The sequence below is a fragment of the Dromaius novaehollandiae genome, unplaced genomic scaffold (genome assembly GCF_036370855.1).
Source record: "Dromaius novaehollandiae isolate bDroNov1 unplaced genomic scaffold, bDroNov1.hap1 HAP1_SCAFFOLD_41, whole genome shotgun sequence".
Classification (NCBI taxonomy): domain Eukaryota; kingdom Metazoa; phylum Chordata; class Aves; order Casuariiformes; family Dromaiidae; genus Dromaius; species Dromaius novaehollandiae.
Genome location: NW_026991492.1, coordinates 1677878 through 1696534, shown reverse-complemented (window position 1 = coordinate 1696534; position 18657 = coordinate 1677878). Strand labels below are relative to the sequence as shown.

Genomic DNA, 18657 nt, shown 5'->3' with positions numbered 1-18657 from the left:
TATTGACAGTTTCTAAAGTCTTCTTTTATAATATGTCCTACAGTATTAAAAACATCTATTTTTGTATCTCATACAAGCCCAGCACCCCTCAAACCACTCCCTGCCCAGGATCTTCCTTGCCACTCCTCACTCTTTGCACACAGTGAGTCACACCATGAGGTGCTGAGCTCTCACAATGATAGAGGAAAGCAGGCTGATCAGCTTCAATAAAATGCCCTAGTTATTGATGGCCAGAATTCAACGTACCTGTGTTACAGTGACGTCTTTAAGGAGTCCCTACACATCTAGCCACAAACCCTTTTCATTCCCTGCATGGTCATGAAGTGCGACTCCATTTCAGGCGACAACAGGGATGGGAATTATCTCACCCGATGCCAGACCTTTCAGGGCACATGTCTCTGGCTAATCCAGTTGTCTGGACTTCCCTTTCTAGTCAATGGAGCGAAAGAAGTTGTCCCACTGAGAGGTCTGGAGATGCTTCTCCTGGTGACCAGCTAATGCTCCAGAAAGGTTCCCATAGTTCCTGGGTCACATTTCCCAGCACCACATGGGAACACAGCTACACAGGGCATCTCAGGCACCAGTGGCCTTTATATGTGTCTATAAAGGCCTGAATGTAAAGTTCTTGTCACAGTTTGAAATCTATGAAAAAAATAGCTCTATGCAACAACTGAAAAAATTCTTTGTTTTCAGAACTTCAAACATTCTTTATCAATTCTAATGAATAATTTATTTCTTTTTGACTGGCAGCACTATGCCTCTGCACTACAGTAATTACTGTATGTGAGTTTACATGTTTATATGTATGTCTATGTTATTCTTCACGATACACTTCCTGGCAACCCTCTGAATGGAGAAACTTTGTTCTGAGAAATTACTGCATTCAAATTGACATGTCTCCTCTCTCTTCTTCTGCCTCTCTGTCCTCTCTCCCTCTGCCTAGTTTGTCTTTACAGAGGCCTCATGGCCCCTCTGCCCTCCAGGGAAGTCTCCTGTTGGAGCGTGCCAAGCAGATCCCGAATTAGCTGAAACACCTACCAGAATGTCACCCAGACTGCTGTGTCCTCTTATCCTTCCTACAAGGTCTCAACTGGCTCATAACCTGCTCCAAGGCAAAGCCCTGTGCACTCCAGCCACCCCTTTGCACAGAGCACACCTGCACCTCCTCGCCATCCCAGCCTGCCTTCCTCAGGAGCCCAGTTTCATCCTGCCACATGTGTGTAATTCTACAGGGATAGGGGAGAGGGAGGTGCCAGTAAAGAGGACATGGCTGGGATGTTGAAGGTGGGGGTCCAGAAACGAGGATAATTCAGAAGAGGGACAAGGGAGAAAAAGAAGTGACACTGCAGTATTGATGGTGAGGTCACCTCTTGTAGAGGAACCTCATGGGCTGTGTGCTGATAGAAGCCATTTTGAGGTCAAGAAGAGAATCACACCACCACTGATCCCACCAGAGATGGTATCTGGGCAGGGGCGGGATGGGGAGAGGCAGGCAAAGGGGACACAGCGCACAGAAGGCAGCAGGCTGCCAGCACCCCTGGCTCTCGCCACCAGGGCAGCCTGGGCCCTGCGAGCCAAGTCACCTCCTCACCTCCCAGGGCTCCCCAGCTCCCCAGCCTGGCGGCACTCCCCACGCACAGCACTGCTCTCTCCAGACACCTCCTCCCATGCTGAGTAACACCAAGACACTGGGGCCACCACTTGTTCCCACCACAGGGCACCCACCACTGTGACACAGCACACCACCTGCCCCTCGCCTCATAGAGGGTTGCCAGCCAACACACACCTCTGCATCAGAGATACACAGGGGAGAGGACTGGACATGGCAGCAGCCAGGGGACCCACAAGGGCCCCAAAACACACAAAGGCCACCTCTCCAGCCCTTCCATTTGCTTCCAGTCCTCCAAGGTCTTGCAACAGGGAATTCCTCTGCACATCCACAGCCCTGGTCCCCTTCACTTCCCACCTCCAGCAAGCAGAGAGGAAGTGCTCTCACAGGGGCTCAGCAGGACAGCTCTTGCCTCTCTTTTTTGCCTCAACTTCTCTGAGTAGGAGGCCTCTGTACACATGTGGCCCAGGCCTTTTGGAGTATGGGGGGGCATTCTCTCCATCTCCTGCTAGAGCCTTTGCAGCCATTTGATAGGTGCCACACAGGCAAGCGCGGGACTCAGGATGGGGCAGCCCATGGAAGAGGGGTTTGCTCTGGGGTGCTCCCCAAGAGTTAAGGAACCCTGGGGACACCACGGCTGGAGTCACCACACCGTGCAGTTGCTGTAGCCTAGTGGCACACCCTGCAACGACCCCATGATCGCTGAACAAACCTGGTCAGCAAAGGGGAAGTGACACCACAGACTCACACCGCAGGCATCCGGGTACTGTGGAATTCTCCACTGAAGGACCTGCTGATGGGTGTGCTGTTATCGACTGAGTACGGTTGTCTGTTGAATAAGTGTACTGTTGTCGACGGAGCACTGGGTTATCTCTTGGTATGCCTGTTGGTATTGACTGGGGCCGTACGGCTGTTGTGTAACCGTGGTCCAGCATTGTTTGACTGGATAATGAACTAAGCCCAGGAAGGCTAAGAGAGTAAGCCACACACCTCTGTGGGGACTTGGACTCACCATCAGCTGGCCTGTGGACCCAACAACCCACCCATCAGTGGGGACGATGCTGAGGCCAACTGCCAGGGAGGACATGAATCATCCCAGTGCAGCTGGAGTGTGGTGAGAACAATCTGGGGAAAACTGTTACCGGAGGAGTGGCTCCATAAGGACAAGGAAAAAGCAGGAATGGTCACTACACTGTGCATCCGTGGCTTAACAGTAGGGCTTGGATATACTTTTAGGTGTGTTAATACTTACAGTTTGTAGATTGTTTGGTGTTGCCCAATGCTTGTTATATGTGTAGGACCACTTATCTCTAATGAACTCCTATACTTGACAAACAATTTCTCTCAAGCTCAGTGTGCCTGGCCTATGAGGGCCTGAGGCAGAAGTGACCTCACAAGTACAAACAGCAGCCATAGGCCTGCCACTGGCCTATCAGGGTCGCAGGCACAAGTGACCTCACAATCTGCATCAAAGACATGTGACCACTCCTGGCCCATCAGGGACTGAGGCAGAAGTGGCCTCACAAGTACAAACTGCACCAATATGCCAATATGAGGCACCGAGGCCAAGGGACACCTCACCATCTGCATCCAAGCCATGGGCCTGATGCTCGCCTATGAGGTGCTGAGGCAGAAAGGACCCCACAAGAACAAACAGCAGCAACGTGCCTGCTCCTGGCCTAGCACATTTTGAGACACCAGTGACCTCATCATCACCACCAAAGCCATGTGCATGAGGCTGGTCTCTCCGGTTCTCAGGCACAACGTCCTCACCAAGACAACCAGCAGGAATGTACCTGACGCTGGCCTACCAGGTAGGGATTGAAAAGGGGCCTCACATTAAGCCCTGGAGCCATGTCCCTACAGCTGCCCTAGCAGGTACTGAGTCACCATTGACCTCACAAGCACCAATGACAGCCATGTGCTTGTTGCTGGCCTATCCTGTACCGAGGCACAAGCGACCTCACACTCAGCCTTGAAGCCATGTGACTGCTGCTGGCCTATCAGCTCAAGGCCTTGCTATGAGGCTGGTCACTCTCTGCCTCCCCTGTTCTTGTGCCCAGCAGATCCCCCTCCCTGTCTGCCTGCAGCCCCTCCAGCAGCTCCTGCTGCCCCAGGGACACAGCAGCCTGCCCCGAGCTGGTGCACAGAGAAACCTGTTTCTCATTCTCGTTTTCTATCTCTGAATGCTGCCCTGCTCCTCTCCTGGGGCATCCCTGCTCCCCAGAGAGCCTTTCCCAAGTCAGTGTGTCTGTGCTGGCCTGGCCATTCCTGCACCCCTGCCCTGTGCTCCCTGCAGGGCCCCTCTCTGCTCTGCAGAGTGAGTGAGCTGTGGGGCCACGGGGTGACTCCTGACTCAGCTCAGGCCATGCTGGTCAGGGCAGGAATCAGACCCAGCTGGACAGGGATCACCACCACTGATACTGCTGACGTGTGTCTGTGCTCGTGGATGGTGCTCAGAGTGACCCCAGGGCACCTGCAATGGCAGGAGATGTGCTTGGGTGGGCACTAGCTCCAGCCTGTGGTGTTTCACTGAGGCTGCAGGAATCACTCTCCAGTGCCCCTTCCCTGGGCCTCCTGGCTCCCCACTGCCTCTCCAGGGATTGCAGAGCCCTCGTTTCCCCCTACATACCTGGATTTAGTGCTCTACCTTCTGGTTACTGCACCATGGACCATCCCTCACTTTGTGAGGCTCCACTCACTGCCCACCCCCAGGCACATACTGTCCCTGGAGACCCCGTGAGCTCTCCTGGGGACTCAGATTGCCCTCCAGAAGGATGGGCATCTCTCATCAGCACTGTCACCTGTGGGACAGCCTGGCACAGGTGATTCAGAGACCATTCCCCACCTCCACTGGCACTGGTCACCGAGAAACAAGCTCTGAATCCAACCCTCAGTCCCTAACAGATCACGCTGGGACTCTGAGCTCATTCCCCAGAGGCCACGGAGTTTGCAAGCAGAACAGCAGACCCTGCAGTGGTGCAATCCCTTGAACATATTTTTGACTCCATCTTCTGAAGAAAGGCCAGACTTCAGGCACGTCACACAGGAGAACCCCTCTTATTATGGAAATGTTGTTCTGGAGGCCAGGTCTGCATAAGGGTGCCCAGGGCCTGGTCCTGCCTGAGCTCACAGAAATGCACAAGGAAGCACCATGTTACAGGAGCGCTTAGGCCATGTACACACATGAGAGCACAGCAGGACATTGCAGCCCCCACTCAGAGGCTGCAGCAAGGATATGCCTGCTGTGGCAATGCAGGGATGGTCCTGAGGAGCAGAGGGTCTGTCCCCACAAGCTGCATCCAGACTCTCCTCCCTTCTGCTCCCACTCCGCTGTGAATGTTGGAGCACTGAAGAGGGAAAGGACCAGCCCATGGTGACAGCTGTCTGCCACCCTCACAGGAGAAGGGTGTGAGGTCACACCCTGACTGTGGCTAGGAGATCTGGGCTCTCCTAATGGACATCGGACTTCTGGTCTCACCCTGCCAGTGCTCATCTGAGCCTGGCTCTGGGCCTCTGAGCATCCTTGGTGTCAGTGCCGAAAGAGACACTGCAAAGGGAAACCCATTGCACTGGGGGCATCCGAGGGAGCTCAAACTAGTGGGCTCTGAGGTTCCCCCACCTCTGCTGATGAAGGGGGAAGCCTGGCTTCCTCTTTCAACATGGTCTCTGGGTCAGATTCAAAGGAGAGATTCCTGAGGAGACATGACATGAACTGGATATTTTTCTTTGTTTTTCACTGTAGATGTAAAAGAGAAAAGTAAGAAAGAAGTAAATGCACAACACACACCCTTGATTCCGCATATCCTGGTGAGTGAATGAACGAGGGACAGTTATTGGTGCTGACCTTGTACCCGTTGGATCACTTTCCTCAGTGCCTCCTTGAGCTCCTTGTTCCTCATGCTGTAGATGAGGGGGTTCACTGCTGGAGGCATCACCACGTACAGAAAAGCCACCACCAGATCCAGAGCTGGCGAGGAGAGGGATGGGGGCTTCAGGCAGGCAAACACTGCAGTGCTGAGAAACAGGGAGACCACAGCCAGGTGCGGGAGGCACATGGAAAAGGCTTTGTGCCGGCCCTGCTCAGAGGGGATCCTCAGCACAGCAGTGAAGATCTGCATGTAGGACACCACAATGAAAATGAAACACCCAAAGAATAAACAGGCACTAACCACAAGAAGTCTGACTTCCCTAAGGTAGGAGTCTGAGCAGGAGAGCTTGAGGATCTGGGGGATTTCACAGAAGAACTGGTCCACTGTGTTGCCTTGGCAGAGTGGTATTGAAAATGTGTTAGCAGTGTGCAGGAGAGCATAGAGAAAACCACTGGCCCAGGCAGCTGCTGCCATTTTCACGCAGGCTCTGCTGTCCATGATGGTCCCATAGTGCAGGGGTCTGCAGATGGCAACATAGCGGTCGTAGGCCATGACTGTGAGAAGAGAATACTCAGATGACATGAAAAAGACAAGTAAAAATATCTGGGCAGCACATGCTGAGTAGGAAATGGCCCTGCTGTCCCACAGGGAATTGGATATGGATTTAGGGACAGTGGTGGAGATGGAGCCAAGGTCGAGGAGGGAGAGGCTGAGGAGGAAGAAGTACATGGGGGTGTGGAGGTGGTGGTCGCAGGCTATGGCTGTGATGATGAGGCCGTTGCCCAGGAGGGCAGCCAGGTAGATGCCCAGGAAGAGCGAGAAGTGCAAGAGCTGCAGCTCCCGTGTGTCTGCAAATGCCCGGAGGAGGAACTCGTTGAAGGAGCTGCCGTTGGTCATTTGGTCCCACTGGGCTTTCGGGACTGTTTAAGGAGGAAACGACATTGAAAAGTTAGGAGAGATCTTCCCAGGAAAAAGAAAGTAACATTTCTCTTTGAAAACACCACATTACTTTTCTCTTTTTTGGGGTGGATCACTGGGCAGGTACCTTGCGTGAGCTCTGGTTTATGCTGGCTGAGTGTGCTGTGAGGAGCAGAAGCCTCTGCCCATGGGCTCCAGAGCACTCAGTCCTTCTGCACAGTAGTGGGAACATGGGAACAGGGGTCAACAGCTCTGACACTCACAGTTTCTGTCAAACAAAATCTATTTGTCATGTGGAATGGCTTTTCAGTGTCTTCACTACCTGCTCTAAAGAATGACAGCTGAGGAACAGAGTTTTAGGGAAGTTTTAATAATGTTTATTTTCTCTGAGATGTCCCTGTCCCCCCTGGGGAGTGTTCCTCAAAGGCAGAAATTCTCAGCATTTCTACTGTGAGTCTTTAAAAACAAAAAGATTCACTGCCACTTGGCACAAAGTGAGGACAGCTTGTCTGTCTATTAGCCCTGTTCCCAGCTGTCCTGTGCTCACACTGCTTTGAGCTGGAGGACCATCACTCTCATACATTGCCCTAAAAAAAAACCCAGCCACTGCTAGGAGCACAGGAGTCCAGTTTCAAAACCACGGATGTCCAACCCTTTCTCCCTTTCTCAGGGCACCAGGGGGAGGTCTCCACACTCCCCTTCTAGGCAAGGACACACAGGGCTCTTTTCAGCTGCCTGTATACAGTTTCCCAACACCATTTCCATACTCTCAGCATCTCTACAGATTCTTCAGGGGTCTCTCGGACATCACAGAGATGCTATGAAGCAGCGGTGCCCTTCTGGAGGGCAGCTCAAAGTCTGGCAGGACATGACAGGGGAATGGTCAAAGGACCATCAGGACTGAAGATGGGATTTCCTTAAAGGAGAGTCACCTGAACTCCTAACCCCACAGACTGCATTTTCTGGAGTCACACAGGTTAGAAGGAGGCTGTGGACACCTCACTCCCAAGCAGACCCCTCTCTTGCACAACTTGCAGGGCAGGTGTCAGAACTGCAGCTGAACCACCCCCCAGGGAGTGACCCCAAGGAGCCCGAGAGAAAAACAGGAGCAGCATGGAGCAACATCATGATCCTGCTGCCAAGGCAGGCAAGGAGAGAGAGACAGACGGGCACTTGGGAAAGCCTCCACCTCACCCAGCTGGACATGTCACCTCACAGACGGTGACATCGCAGGGCAGTCACTCTCAGCCCCTTTGTCGGGCAGCAGTAAGCAGGCCCGTGGCAGCAGAGAGGCCCCTCTCCTCTGCTGGAGGTCTGGCTGCAGAGGAGGCAGGTCATGCCCTGGACCCCATGGCTGCCAGGGAAGAGGCTCTGCTGGGTGGGAGGGGAGACATGGGAGGCTTGCTCAGAAGAAGCTGTCTGCATTGCAGGGACTGACCAAGACTTGCTCAAATCCATTCTCCCATGACAATTCTCTTGGCAGTTCCCTCTCATTCCCTGACCATCTCTGCTGCCTGGAGCTGTCCCTGCTGGCAGCTCTTTCTCTGTCCCAGCTTCTTTTCCCAGTCAGTGCTCACAGACCCCTTCCCACCCTCTGTGTGCTCAGTTCTGCCCTACAGAAACCTCCCAGGACAGGGCACTTGCCAGGGGCATCTCGGTGCACGCACGTCCTAAGCAGCAGGTCAGATAAACTCTTATGAGGCCACAAATACTGTCTATAGGCTAAGGGGAGGCTAAAGCAGCTCGATGAGATTTCTCACAGACCTACTAATCTCTCAGAGTGAAGGTTCAGGAGTCCCAGTTCCTTGCCAAACCAGGAAACTGTTTCTTTTTTCCTCCCTGCCAAAATTAGGGAACTGAAAATGCAGATACCAGAAGGAAATCTCCTTCTCTTTCAGGTAGCCCTTCTCTTGATATTCCTCTTGAAAAGAATCCTTGGACATGTCCTGTGCATGAGCTAGAGCTGTGAACAGCCCCGATCCACTCAGCACCCTCTCAGCAGGGGAATGAACCTGCCCTGCTGGGTTGCTCCTCTCAGTCAGAGCTTCTCCCTGCAGTGCCATGGGGAGCTCCCTGGGCAGGCTGAGTGCTGACCCTCACAGGTGGCAGAATCACTGCTCCGAACTTCTCTGAGTTACAACCCTGCACAGATCTGAGGGCACACCCAGGCTTCACCCCCATGCAGCTGCCCCTGGCAGGAGGGAGCAGCATGCCCTGTCCCTCTGACTGTGTGGCAGGGAATCCCTGCTCTAAAGCATCTCCTCCTCCTATGCACTGGAAGAAGGAGGAGAGCAATTCTTAAAAAAACCCATCAGTCATGGCATGGGCTGGATTCAGAAATCCCCGCCAGGAACCTCAGTAGTATCACCCTGCAGCCAGAGACTTACCGTGTCAAGGGCTGTGAAGATTTCCCCCACAATCAGCTCTCCTCTGTCCTCCCACTCCACATGGCCTTGCACTTCTCTCTGCCTTCTCTCATCTCATGTCAGCAGCAGCAGGCAGTGCCCGCAGCCCTGCTGCTCTTGGCAGAGGAGCTGCTCCTGCACACAGCTGTCTCTGGGCAGTGCTGCCAGGTTGCCATGAGCTCCCTCCATCCCAGGAGCCTGGCCCTGCTCAGGAGCAGAGACTCAGCTGAAGGCATGGCTTTCTCTGTCCCTTGTGCTCCCTCCTCCTGGGAAATGCTCACTGCAATAAACTAAAATAATCACTGATGCTCCCTCTCTAAACACTGAAGGAAGACTGATTCCAGCCCTGCAATTTGTCTCATCAGAGGAGGCTTATTTTCAAGAGATGGAAATGTCCCATTCTGGGAGCCCCTCTTCCCATCTCTTCACTAGGCAGGACACCTGGACAGGGACAAGAAGGGAGTTCATTGACACATGGTTCAGGTATTCGTTCAGATGGGTCAGTCTGGTCATCTCAAGATGGTTTAGAAGTCCCTGGGCTGGAGTGGCATTCAGATCCCTCCCATTATATCCACAGACACACAGGAGGGGACATTCCCCTTGCCCAAGCTGAGGCGTGCACAACAGAGAGATCTGCCCATGAGCTCCTTGTCTAAGCTCTCATTGCAGTCACTGGAGATGGAGGGTGGGAGTCAGTTGCCCACACACGAACACCTGGTGACATGTGAAGAGACAGAGATGGTCCAAGGCATGTGCCAGTGTCTGCTTGCTCTGTTGGAGTGACTGTGGGCCCCCCATCCTCCTGCAGCCTCAGGTGGGGCCAGGTGGGGAATTTCCTTGGCCATCTCAAAGGGCACTAGATGCCCACTACAGTTAGAGCACCACTCACTATGAAGCTGAGACACATGAAGATGCCAACAGTGCAAACGGCTAATGTAATTCAGTGCAGACACTTGGTATAATGACATCAAAATAGTTGGGCAGGTCCATGTCAGATGCCTGGGCTTCTAGCACAACTGCATGGGTGGGACCTATGGAAAAACCATGCCCTTTTGGAGTGGTTGCTGGGCAAATGCCCAGGCTATCTCATGTTTTTCTACCTGTGCCCAAACAAATGAACCCCCACTTTTGCCTTTAGGCAAAGTCCATCCCGTCTGCATCCAAGTGTGCTGCATAAATGGGAGAGGCACATCACACCAAGGTCTCCGCTCTAGTCTCTGCACTCTCAAACCCTCTTGCTCTCCTCCCCATGCACCTCTTCTCACCCCCCAATATGATAAGAACAGGGACTGGACTAATGATGTCCACAGGGTGGCTGGATCACAGGCTGCCCAGGCCCAGGGACTTCTTCAGAGGCACCTTGTCCTGCCTGGAGAGGGATTCACTTCTGTCACAGGCCTCATAGTGCTACAAATCACCTCAGGCAGCAAACTCCTCTCCTGCCTGAGCTGCACAGCCCAGCTCTGTTTCTCCCTGGCCTTGGGCACTGCAGGGTTTGCTCTCTTAGTGGGAACCTCCTTTCACCATTCCATTGCCACCTGCTATCTGTGCCAGCATGGCTCTGCTCTGAACTGGGGCCATTGCACACACGGTGTCTTTGGCTCTTGCTAACCTGTTTCACCATGACCAGTCTGCACTCTGTGCCACAGCTGAGGCTCTGCAGCCCAAATACATGCAAATGCCTGCAGCCTGGGGTACACACAGGAACAGCTGCAGATGCACAAGCTGTCAGAGGTCTGAAACATCGTTGGAATGACTGAGATGTGGTGGGATCCCTCACAGGACTGGAGGGCAATGCTTATAGGGTAAAATCTCTTCAGGAGAGACTGTCAGGGAAGATGAGCAGGGGGGATGCCCTTTATGTGAAGGACCAGCTCGGGTGTGTGGAGCTCTTGCATGGGATGGACAAGGGTTTGGGTGGGTGCTTGTGGGTGAGCATCACAGTAAGGGTGACATCATGATGGGAGATACAGACCACCTGATGAGGGGAAGGGGGTGGATGCAGCCTCCTAAAAGCAATGTGAGAAAGTCTGTCGATAACAGGCCCTGGTTCTTGTGGGGGGGGAGGATTTTAATACCCCTGACATGAACTGGAAGGGCAAACCGCAGAGTGCAAGCAGGCCAGGAGGTTTCTGGAGGGCATCAAGGACAACTTCTTCACACAGCTGCTAGGTGGCCCGATAAGGGCGATGCTTTCTTGTATCTGGAAATCTGAAACAGGGAGGAACTGATCAGGGATGGCACAGTCAGTGTCAGCCTTGCCTACTGTGACCATGAAAATGTGGAGTCCCAGATCCTGAGGGGACTGAGGAAGGACAGTAGCAGAGTACAGACCCTGGACTTCAGAGGAGCAGACTTCCTGGGCTGTTCAGGGGACTGGTGGGGGATGCCATGGGAGGCAGCTCTCAAGGACCCAGGAGATCAGCAGAGCCAGCAGGTCTTTAAGGACAGACCTGCCAAGCACAAGGATGGGCCATCCCGATACTCGCTAAAACTAGCAGACACCTCAGGGGACCAACTTGGCTAAACAGGGACCTCGCACCTTAGCTCCAGGATAATAGGGCAGCATGCAGCAGGGGGAAGAAGGGAGAGGCAAAGGAGGAATTTAGAAATATTGTCCAGCATCATAGGCATGGTGTTAGGGAAGAAAAATCTCCCCTACCATTAATGCTTGCAGAAAGTGTCAAGAACATGAAGATGAGCTGCTATTGTTCCAGTAAGAATCAAAGAATAAAAAGGGAAACATGGCCTCCCTGCTAAATGGGACAGGGAATCTTGTAGCAGCAGATGCAGATAGGTGTGAGGAACTCAACCCATGGTTAGCTTCCATTTCCACAAGCAAGGTCTCCTGGGCTGTTGTGCCTTGAGTCAGGACTCCAGAGGAGAAAAACAGCCAATGGTGGATGAGGTTAGTGAGGGATTCCTTGTGAGAACTCAAACTACACAAGTCAGAGGGGTTGGATGGGCTGCATGTGAGGATGCTGTGAGAGCTGACTGCTGTCACTGCAAGGCCACTCGCTACCATCTTTGACAGGTTGTGGAGATGGGGTGAAGGCCCAATGACTGCAGAAAGGCAAATGTTTCATCCATCTTCCAAAAAGGCCACAAGGACAACCTGGGGAGCTGCAGGCAGTTCAGCCGCTGTTTGGTGAGGAGTGAGTCATGGAATGAATCCTCCCAGGTCACATTTCTGGGCACATGAAGGAGAAGAAGGTGCCTGGGAACACTTAGCATGGATTTACCCAGGGTAAATTATGCCAACCTGATTGCCTGCTATGATTAAATAACTGCATTTGTGGATGGAGAAGAGTCAATGTCTTTTCCTGGACTTCAGCAAGGTGTCTGACACTGTCTCTCACAATATTCTTGCATGCACGTTAGAACGTTACAGTCTAGAGAGCAGACAACTGGATGGATAAATAGCTGCTTGGATGGTCAGGCTCAGAGGGCAGCCCTGTTTACACACAGGCGGCAACAGTCATCATGCTTCTAGATGACCCCAGACTGGAGGTGGATGGGACAGGGGAAGGGGGGAGTCATATGTTTGAGGGCTGCCATTCAGAGGGACATAGACAGGCAGGAGGAATGGGCTGTCCGGAACCTCATGAAATTCAACACAGATCAAATGCCAGGTCTTGCACCTGGGAGAAACCAACACCCCACAGTGTTACAGGCTGGGGCCTGAGTGCCTGGGGAACAGCTCTGTGGAAAAGGACCTGAGGGTCCTGGGGGACAGGAGGCAGAACATGAGCCAGCAGTGTTGCCTGGCAGCAAAGAAGGCCAGAAGCATTGTGGGCTCTCTGAGCAGGAGCACAGCCAGGAGGTCAAGGGAGATGTCACTCATGGGGTAGTGCTGTGGTGCTACAGGTCACCCAGAAGGAGTCTGTGATCAGCCCCTGGCTTTGTGTTTCAAGGAGAAGCAAGTGAGGACAGGGAGACATCGGGAGAGATCAGGAGATCCTGGGGTGTGAGCAAGGTGGGGAAGCAGGTTGGGTGTCTACAGTCTGCAAGGGAACAGGCACAGGCATGGGAAAGGATAGGACAGCCTGAGGTGGAGATGGCCAGGGGCACTACCAAGGCTGACACCTCCCAACACAGCTAGGTCTTTGTCCTCTTGGCTATGGCTGGTGTCTCTGCCACCGAGGCCCATGAGAAGACACCATTCCTTAAAGCACTGTGGCCTTGTTGCTTCCTTGTCCCTTGGGAACCCAGGAGGTGCCGTATCATGGTCCTGCACTCGGCATTGCACACCCCCACCGGCACACTGCCCTCAGGAAGAGCCCTGAGCAATGCATGATGGAAAGGATCACGCTGCCCAGGGGCTGGGTGTCAGTGCCTGGCTGCTCTGCTTGATAACACACATCAGGGTTGACTTGGCATCAGAGCCACCTGCACATTGCCTTTGCCTGTCTGCAATCAGGGCCTCCAACTTTCTGCTCTAATCAGCCCCTGGGGAGGCTTTCTTGGTTAGGGCCCTCAGTGGGACCTGTTAGCACTTCAAGAAACTTGGGATTTGCTTCTGACTTCAACTTCTTGAGAGGTTTGTTCAGTCTCTTCTCAGCATCGGAGGTTCATGCGCTCAGTACCAAATACACCCGAGGGGTGATTAAAAACCCTCTAAGGTGCCATGCCTCTTTCCATAATTTTCTCCAGTTCTTCAGATCTTGTGTGGCTAATTAGAAAGTTTTCAGGTGTGTATTGAAATTAGGCAGATTTCAATGAGCACCTGAAAAAGAAAGATGTCTGCTTCTGAAGCTTTCTTTATTCTTCAGTTTTCAGAATAAGCGATACCCACATTCTCCAATTCATACTGACCCACAGTGTCTCCTAATGAAGTCTGGACATGTAGGAAAAGCAGTATTTTTGATAGAAGACAGGTATGGACAACCTCCCTCCCCAGCTGCCCAGCCCTGACACTTCCCTCATCAGCCACTGGGGACTTAGAGCACTCTGCTTAAAATTGAACCTTTTTCCTCTCAAGGCTGTAGCTGAAGGTTACAGCTCATGTGCACCAATTCCCCACTGCTTTCCTTAGAAAACTAGCTGCAAACAGGCACAGAAGGATTTGTCTTAATTGTGATCAAACAAAAATAAATTTTGAAACAGCTTCATAAAAGAGACTGTCCTCAAGTGTATGTTAAGTCCAAGCTGCCTCCAGTGAGCTTCACTGCCCACAAGACATAACCTTCCTTGAAATGTTTTCGAAAGATAGATAGGGAAAAACAAAAAGACAGAACAAAGGAGGTGGCTAAAGAGACAATGAGACTGCTGAAAGACAAGGCAAGCTTCAGACTCCCAGAAGCTCAGAGCAGCACCTGGAGAGTTGAGAGGTATCTGAATGATAAAGAGCAAGGAGAGGAGGAAAACTGGGAAGCTAGGGAAAGTGCATATGTCCAGAGAGTCTGATGCAAAGATACCTTTAGAAAAGATCAATTTAATCAGGACATGTGGAAATATGTGGGAGATCACTGAGATTATATCCACAGCTTAACAGACAGAGCAGTGGAAACACAAGGTCAAGGGCAAATCAATATTTCTTCTCCCGAGATTAAGACCCTTCCCGAAGATTTCCACTCTTTCATCATAGCAAAACATTGACATTAATATTAGTCAATCATTTGAGCTGATGAAAGTGGGCTTATATTTTTGAAATGTTGAAAACAGCTCTTCACTTTTCCAGGCAGAGCTCAGGTGTCCAACCACAAGCACCCAGTGGCACTTGGAGAGGCCCCGGTGGCTCTGAGGCACCTGCCTGGGCCTGGCAGCTCTCGCAGGGAACCTGTGGGAGACTGGAGCCCCTTGGAGCTGCAGATGGAGGCTGGGCGGAGGGGACCAGGGCACCTGCAATGGCACCACATGTCCATGACCCTGTAACTGCATCCCACCCCAGCTCTGAAATTCTCTTTCTCTTTCAGGAAAAAAAAAAAAAAAAAAGGAAAAGAATCTCTGTAGAAGACTAGTGTATCAAGAAAGAACTAAACAAAAAAGGGCAATAAGAACACAAAGAAGTGTCAAAAGGTCAAAAGTGTAACAAAACATTCTTTTTTTCACTTTCAGTAATTTATTTAATTTATTTCTTCTTTCTTTTTTATTGACAGTTTCTAAAGTCTTCTTTTATAATATGTCCTACAGTATTAAAAACATCTATTTTTGTATCTCATACAAGTCCAGCACCCCTCAAACCACTCCCTGCCCAGGATCTTCCTTGCCACTCCTCACTCTTTGCACACAGTGAGTCACACCATGCGGTGCTGAGCTCTCACAATGATAGAGGAAAGCAGGCTGATCAGCTTCAATAAAATGCCCTAGTTATTGATGGCCAGAATTCAACGTACCTGTGTTACAGTGACGTCTCTAAGGAGTCCCTACACATCTAGCCACTCTCCCTTTTCATTCCCTGCATGGTCATGAAGTGCGACTCCATTTCAGGCGACAACAGGGATGGGAATTATCTCACCCGATGCCAGACCTTTCAGGGCACATGTCTCTGGCTAATCCAGTTGTCTGGACTTCCCTTTCTAGTCAATGGAAAGAAAGAAGTTGTCCCACTGAGAGGTCTGGAGATGCCTCTCCTGGTGACCAGCCAATGCTCCAGAAAGGTTCCCATAGTTCCTGGGTCACATTTCCCAGCACCACATGGGAACACAGCTACACAGGGCATCTCAGGCAGCAGTGGCCTTTATATGTGTCTATAAAGGCCTGAATGTAAAGTTCTTGTCACAGTTTGAAATCTATGAAAAAAATAGCTCTATGCAAGAACTGAAACAAATCTTTGTTTTCAGAACTTCAAACATTCTTTATCAATTCTAATGAATAATTTATTTCTTTTTTATTGGCAGCACTATGCCTCTGCACTACAGTAATTACTGTATGTGAGTTCACATGTTTATATGTATGTCTATGTTATTCTTCACGATACACTTCCTGGCAACCCTCTGAATGGAGAAACTTTGTTCTGAGAAACTACTGCATTCAAATTGACATGTCTCCTCTCTCTTCTTCTGCCTCTCTGTCTTCTCTTCCTCTGTCTAGTCTGTCTTTACAGAGGCCTCATGGCCCCTCTGCCCTCCAGGGAAGTCTCCTGTTGGATCCTGCCAAGCAGATCCTGAATTAGCTGAAACACCTACCAGCATGTCACCCAGACTGCTGTGTCCTCTTATCCTTCCTACAAGGTCTCCACTGGCTCAGCACCTGCTCCAAGGCAAAGCCCTGTGCACTCCAGCCACCCCTTTGCACAGAGCACACCTGCACCTCCTCGCCATCCCAGCCTGCCTTCCTCAGGAGCCCAGTTTCATCCTGCCACATGTGTGTAATTCTACAGGGATAGGGGAGAGGGAGGTGCCAGTAAAGAGGACATGGCTGGGATGTTGAAGGTGGGGGTCCAGAAGCGAGGATGATTCAGAAGAGGGGCGGGGGAGAAAAAGAAGTGACACTGCAGTATTGATGGTGAGGTCACCTCTTGTAGAGGAACCTCATGGGCTGTGTGCTGATAGAAGCCATTTTGAGGTCAAGAAGAGAATCACACCACCACTGATCCCACCAGAGATGGTATACGGGCGGGGGGGATGGGGAGAGGCAGGCAAAGGGGACACGGCGCACAGAAGGCAGCAGGCTGCCAGCACCCCTGGCTCTCGCCACCAGGGCAGCCTGGGCCCTGCGAGCCAAGTCACCTCCTCACCTCCAAGGGCTCCCCAGCTCCCCAGCCTGGCGGCACTCCCCACACACAGCACTGCTCTCTCCAGACACCTCCTGCCATGCTGAGTAACACCAAGACACTGGGGCCACCACTCGTCCCCACCACAGGGCACCCACCACTGTGACACACCGCACCACCTGCCCCTCGCCTCATAGAGGGTTGTCAGCCAACACACACCTCTGCATCAGAGACACACAGGGGACAGGACTGGACATGGCAGCAGCTAGGGGACCCACAAGGGCCCCAAAACACACAAAGGCCACCTCTCCAGCCCTTCCATTTGCTTCCAGTCCTCCAAGGTCTTGCAACAGGGAATTCCTCTGCACATCAACAGCCCTGCACTGCTCACTTCCCACCTCCAGCAAGCAGAGAGCAAGTGCTCTCCCAGGGGCTCAGCAGGCAGCTCTTGCCTCCCACTTTTGCCTCCCATGCCCCCAGGGCGCTCACCCAAGGGGCCTCCCTACGGAGGTGCCCTTGAGGCCTCCAATGCAGGAGGCCCAGTCTCTTTGGCACCACTCACCCTCTCACAGGGCTGGTGCAGGCGGCTCACAAATGACCACATGGTGACACACAGACACACTGCCCAGCATGCACAGGGCCAGGGCACCAGCCCTAGACAAGCAGGCTTCCAACCAGGAAAATGGCACAAGGCTTCCGCTGCTCTCAAGCATCTGCATTCCCCTGTCTCACCAAGGGCTGGGATTGCTCTCCCAAGCAAAGCCTGGAGCCAAGCCAGCAGGTTTCAGCAGTGAGCGTGACACATGCAAAAGCCAGTTGAGGCCCTGCCTCCAAGGTCTCACATGGCATGGCACAGGGAGAGTCTGAGAGCACCAGCAGAGTCACCCACTGAAGGAGCTGGGGGTGTGGGAGAGCCAAGCTCCTTTGTCCTCAGGTTTGGTACAAGGAGCTCACCTCTAAACCAGCACTGGGGGCAGGCTGGAGGAGGACCACTTCTCTCTCTTCTCTTAGTAAGCAATTGACCCCCAGTGCTCCACTCCTTGGCGCCCTGACTTTGCAGGGCTGGATTGAGATGATCCCATCGGGGCCTCAGCTGGGACGAGCTGGAAAACAAGAGTGGTCACAAGGCAAAAGCTCTAGGACTCTTCCCTCAAAAAATGAGGAGAAACTCTAAAAGCACTCATCTCTAAAAGGCCAAGGGAAAGTGCTTCCAGCACACAGGGTCCACAATGCCTGCCCAAAAGCCAGCAGCCTCCTTGGCGGATGACTGTGCTCACCACCACTCCCTTGGCTCCAGCTACTCACAGCAATGCATCTAGGGCTAAGTGGGGCTCCTCACATCCACCCAAAGCTCAGGCAAAAACAGCCCCTTGCCCATGGCAGCAGTGGCAGCACCTAACGACACCACACCTAGCACACTCATGCCTGCACGTGGGCTGCTCTCTTTTTTCCCTGCTGCAGCACAGGAAGGTCACACTGGAGCAGGACAGTGGAGGAACTTGCAGAGACTGCAGCTGGAAGGAAGAGAAACCTGAGCTGTGCATCGCTTGTAGGGCACTCTGGCTTGGCTTGCCTTCTCAAAGGGACTGCTTGCCTAAATAGATCCAGCATGTGAAGGCAAAAGCCCCTTAACAGACGTCTGCCAAGAACAGTCTTGCCTGTCTCCAAAGACCACCTCTCCACAAGGCCTTTACTCCTCCAAAGAGCTGCCAGCATGCCAACAGCCAGCAGGCAGTGAGCATCTCCCACCGCCTCCTCCTCCCTCAGCAAACACTGCTGCAGAGGAAATCTCTCATTGCAGAAAGCAAACAAGAGGGAAGGAGGGAAAAAGCAGGCTTGGTTCACATCTCAGAGACAGCAGAACCACTGCCTGGCCTTTAGGCAGCATCCTGCCCGCACATCCTGCACAGACGGCAGCATGCTCCCAGATTCCCTTGGTCACGCCACCAGGGCAGCCTGGGCCCTGCGAGCCAAGTCACCTCCTCACCTCGCAGTGCTCCCCAGCCTGGTGGCACTCCCCACGCACAGCACTGCTCTCTCCACACACCTCCTCCTGTGTGGAGCAGCACCAAGACACTGGGGCCACCACCCATCCCCATGACAGGAGACCGCAGCGTTGTGACACCCCACACCCCCACCCCTCGCCTCACAGAGGGTGGCCAGCCAACACATGACTCTGCAGCAGGGACACACAGGGCA

At 52.6% G+C, this 18657-nt stretch overlaps 1 protein-coding gene across 1 annotated transcript in view; it reads right to left on the bottom strand.

Moving 5' to 3' along the window:
• LOC135326952 (olfactory receptor 14A16-like) overlaps positions 1 to 6378 on the bottom strand; it is a 30714-nt gene extending 24336 nt beyond the window's left edge. Inside the window, exon 1 of the mRNA XM_064504593.1 lies at positions 5457 to 6378. Coding sequence (XP_064360663.1) covers positions 5457 to 6378 — 922 coding nt within the window. The remainder of the gene's footprint in view (positions 1 to 5456) is intronic.
• Between the last annotated feature and the right edge of the window lie 12279 nt (positions 6379 to 18657).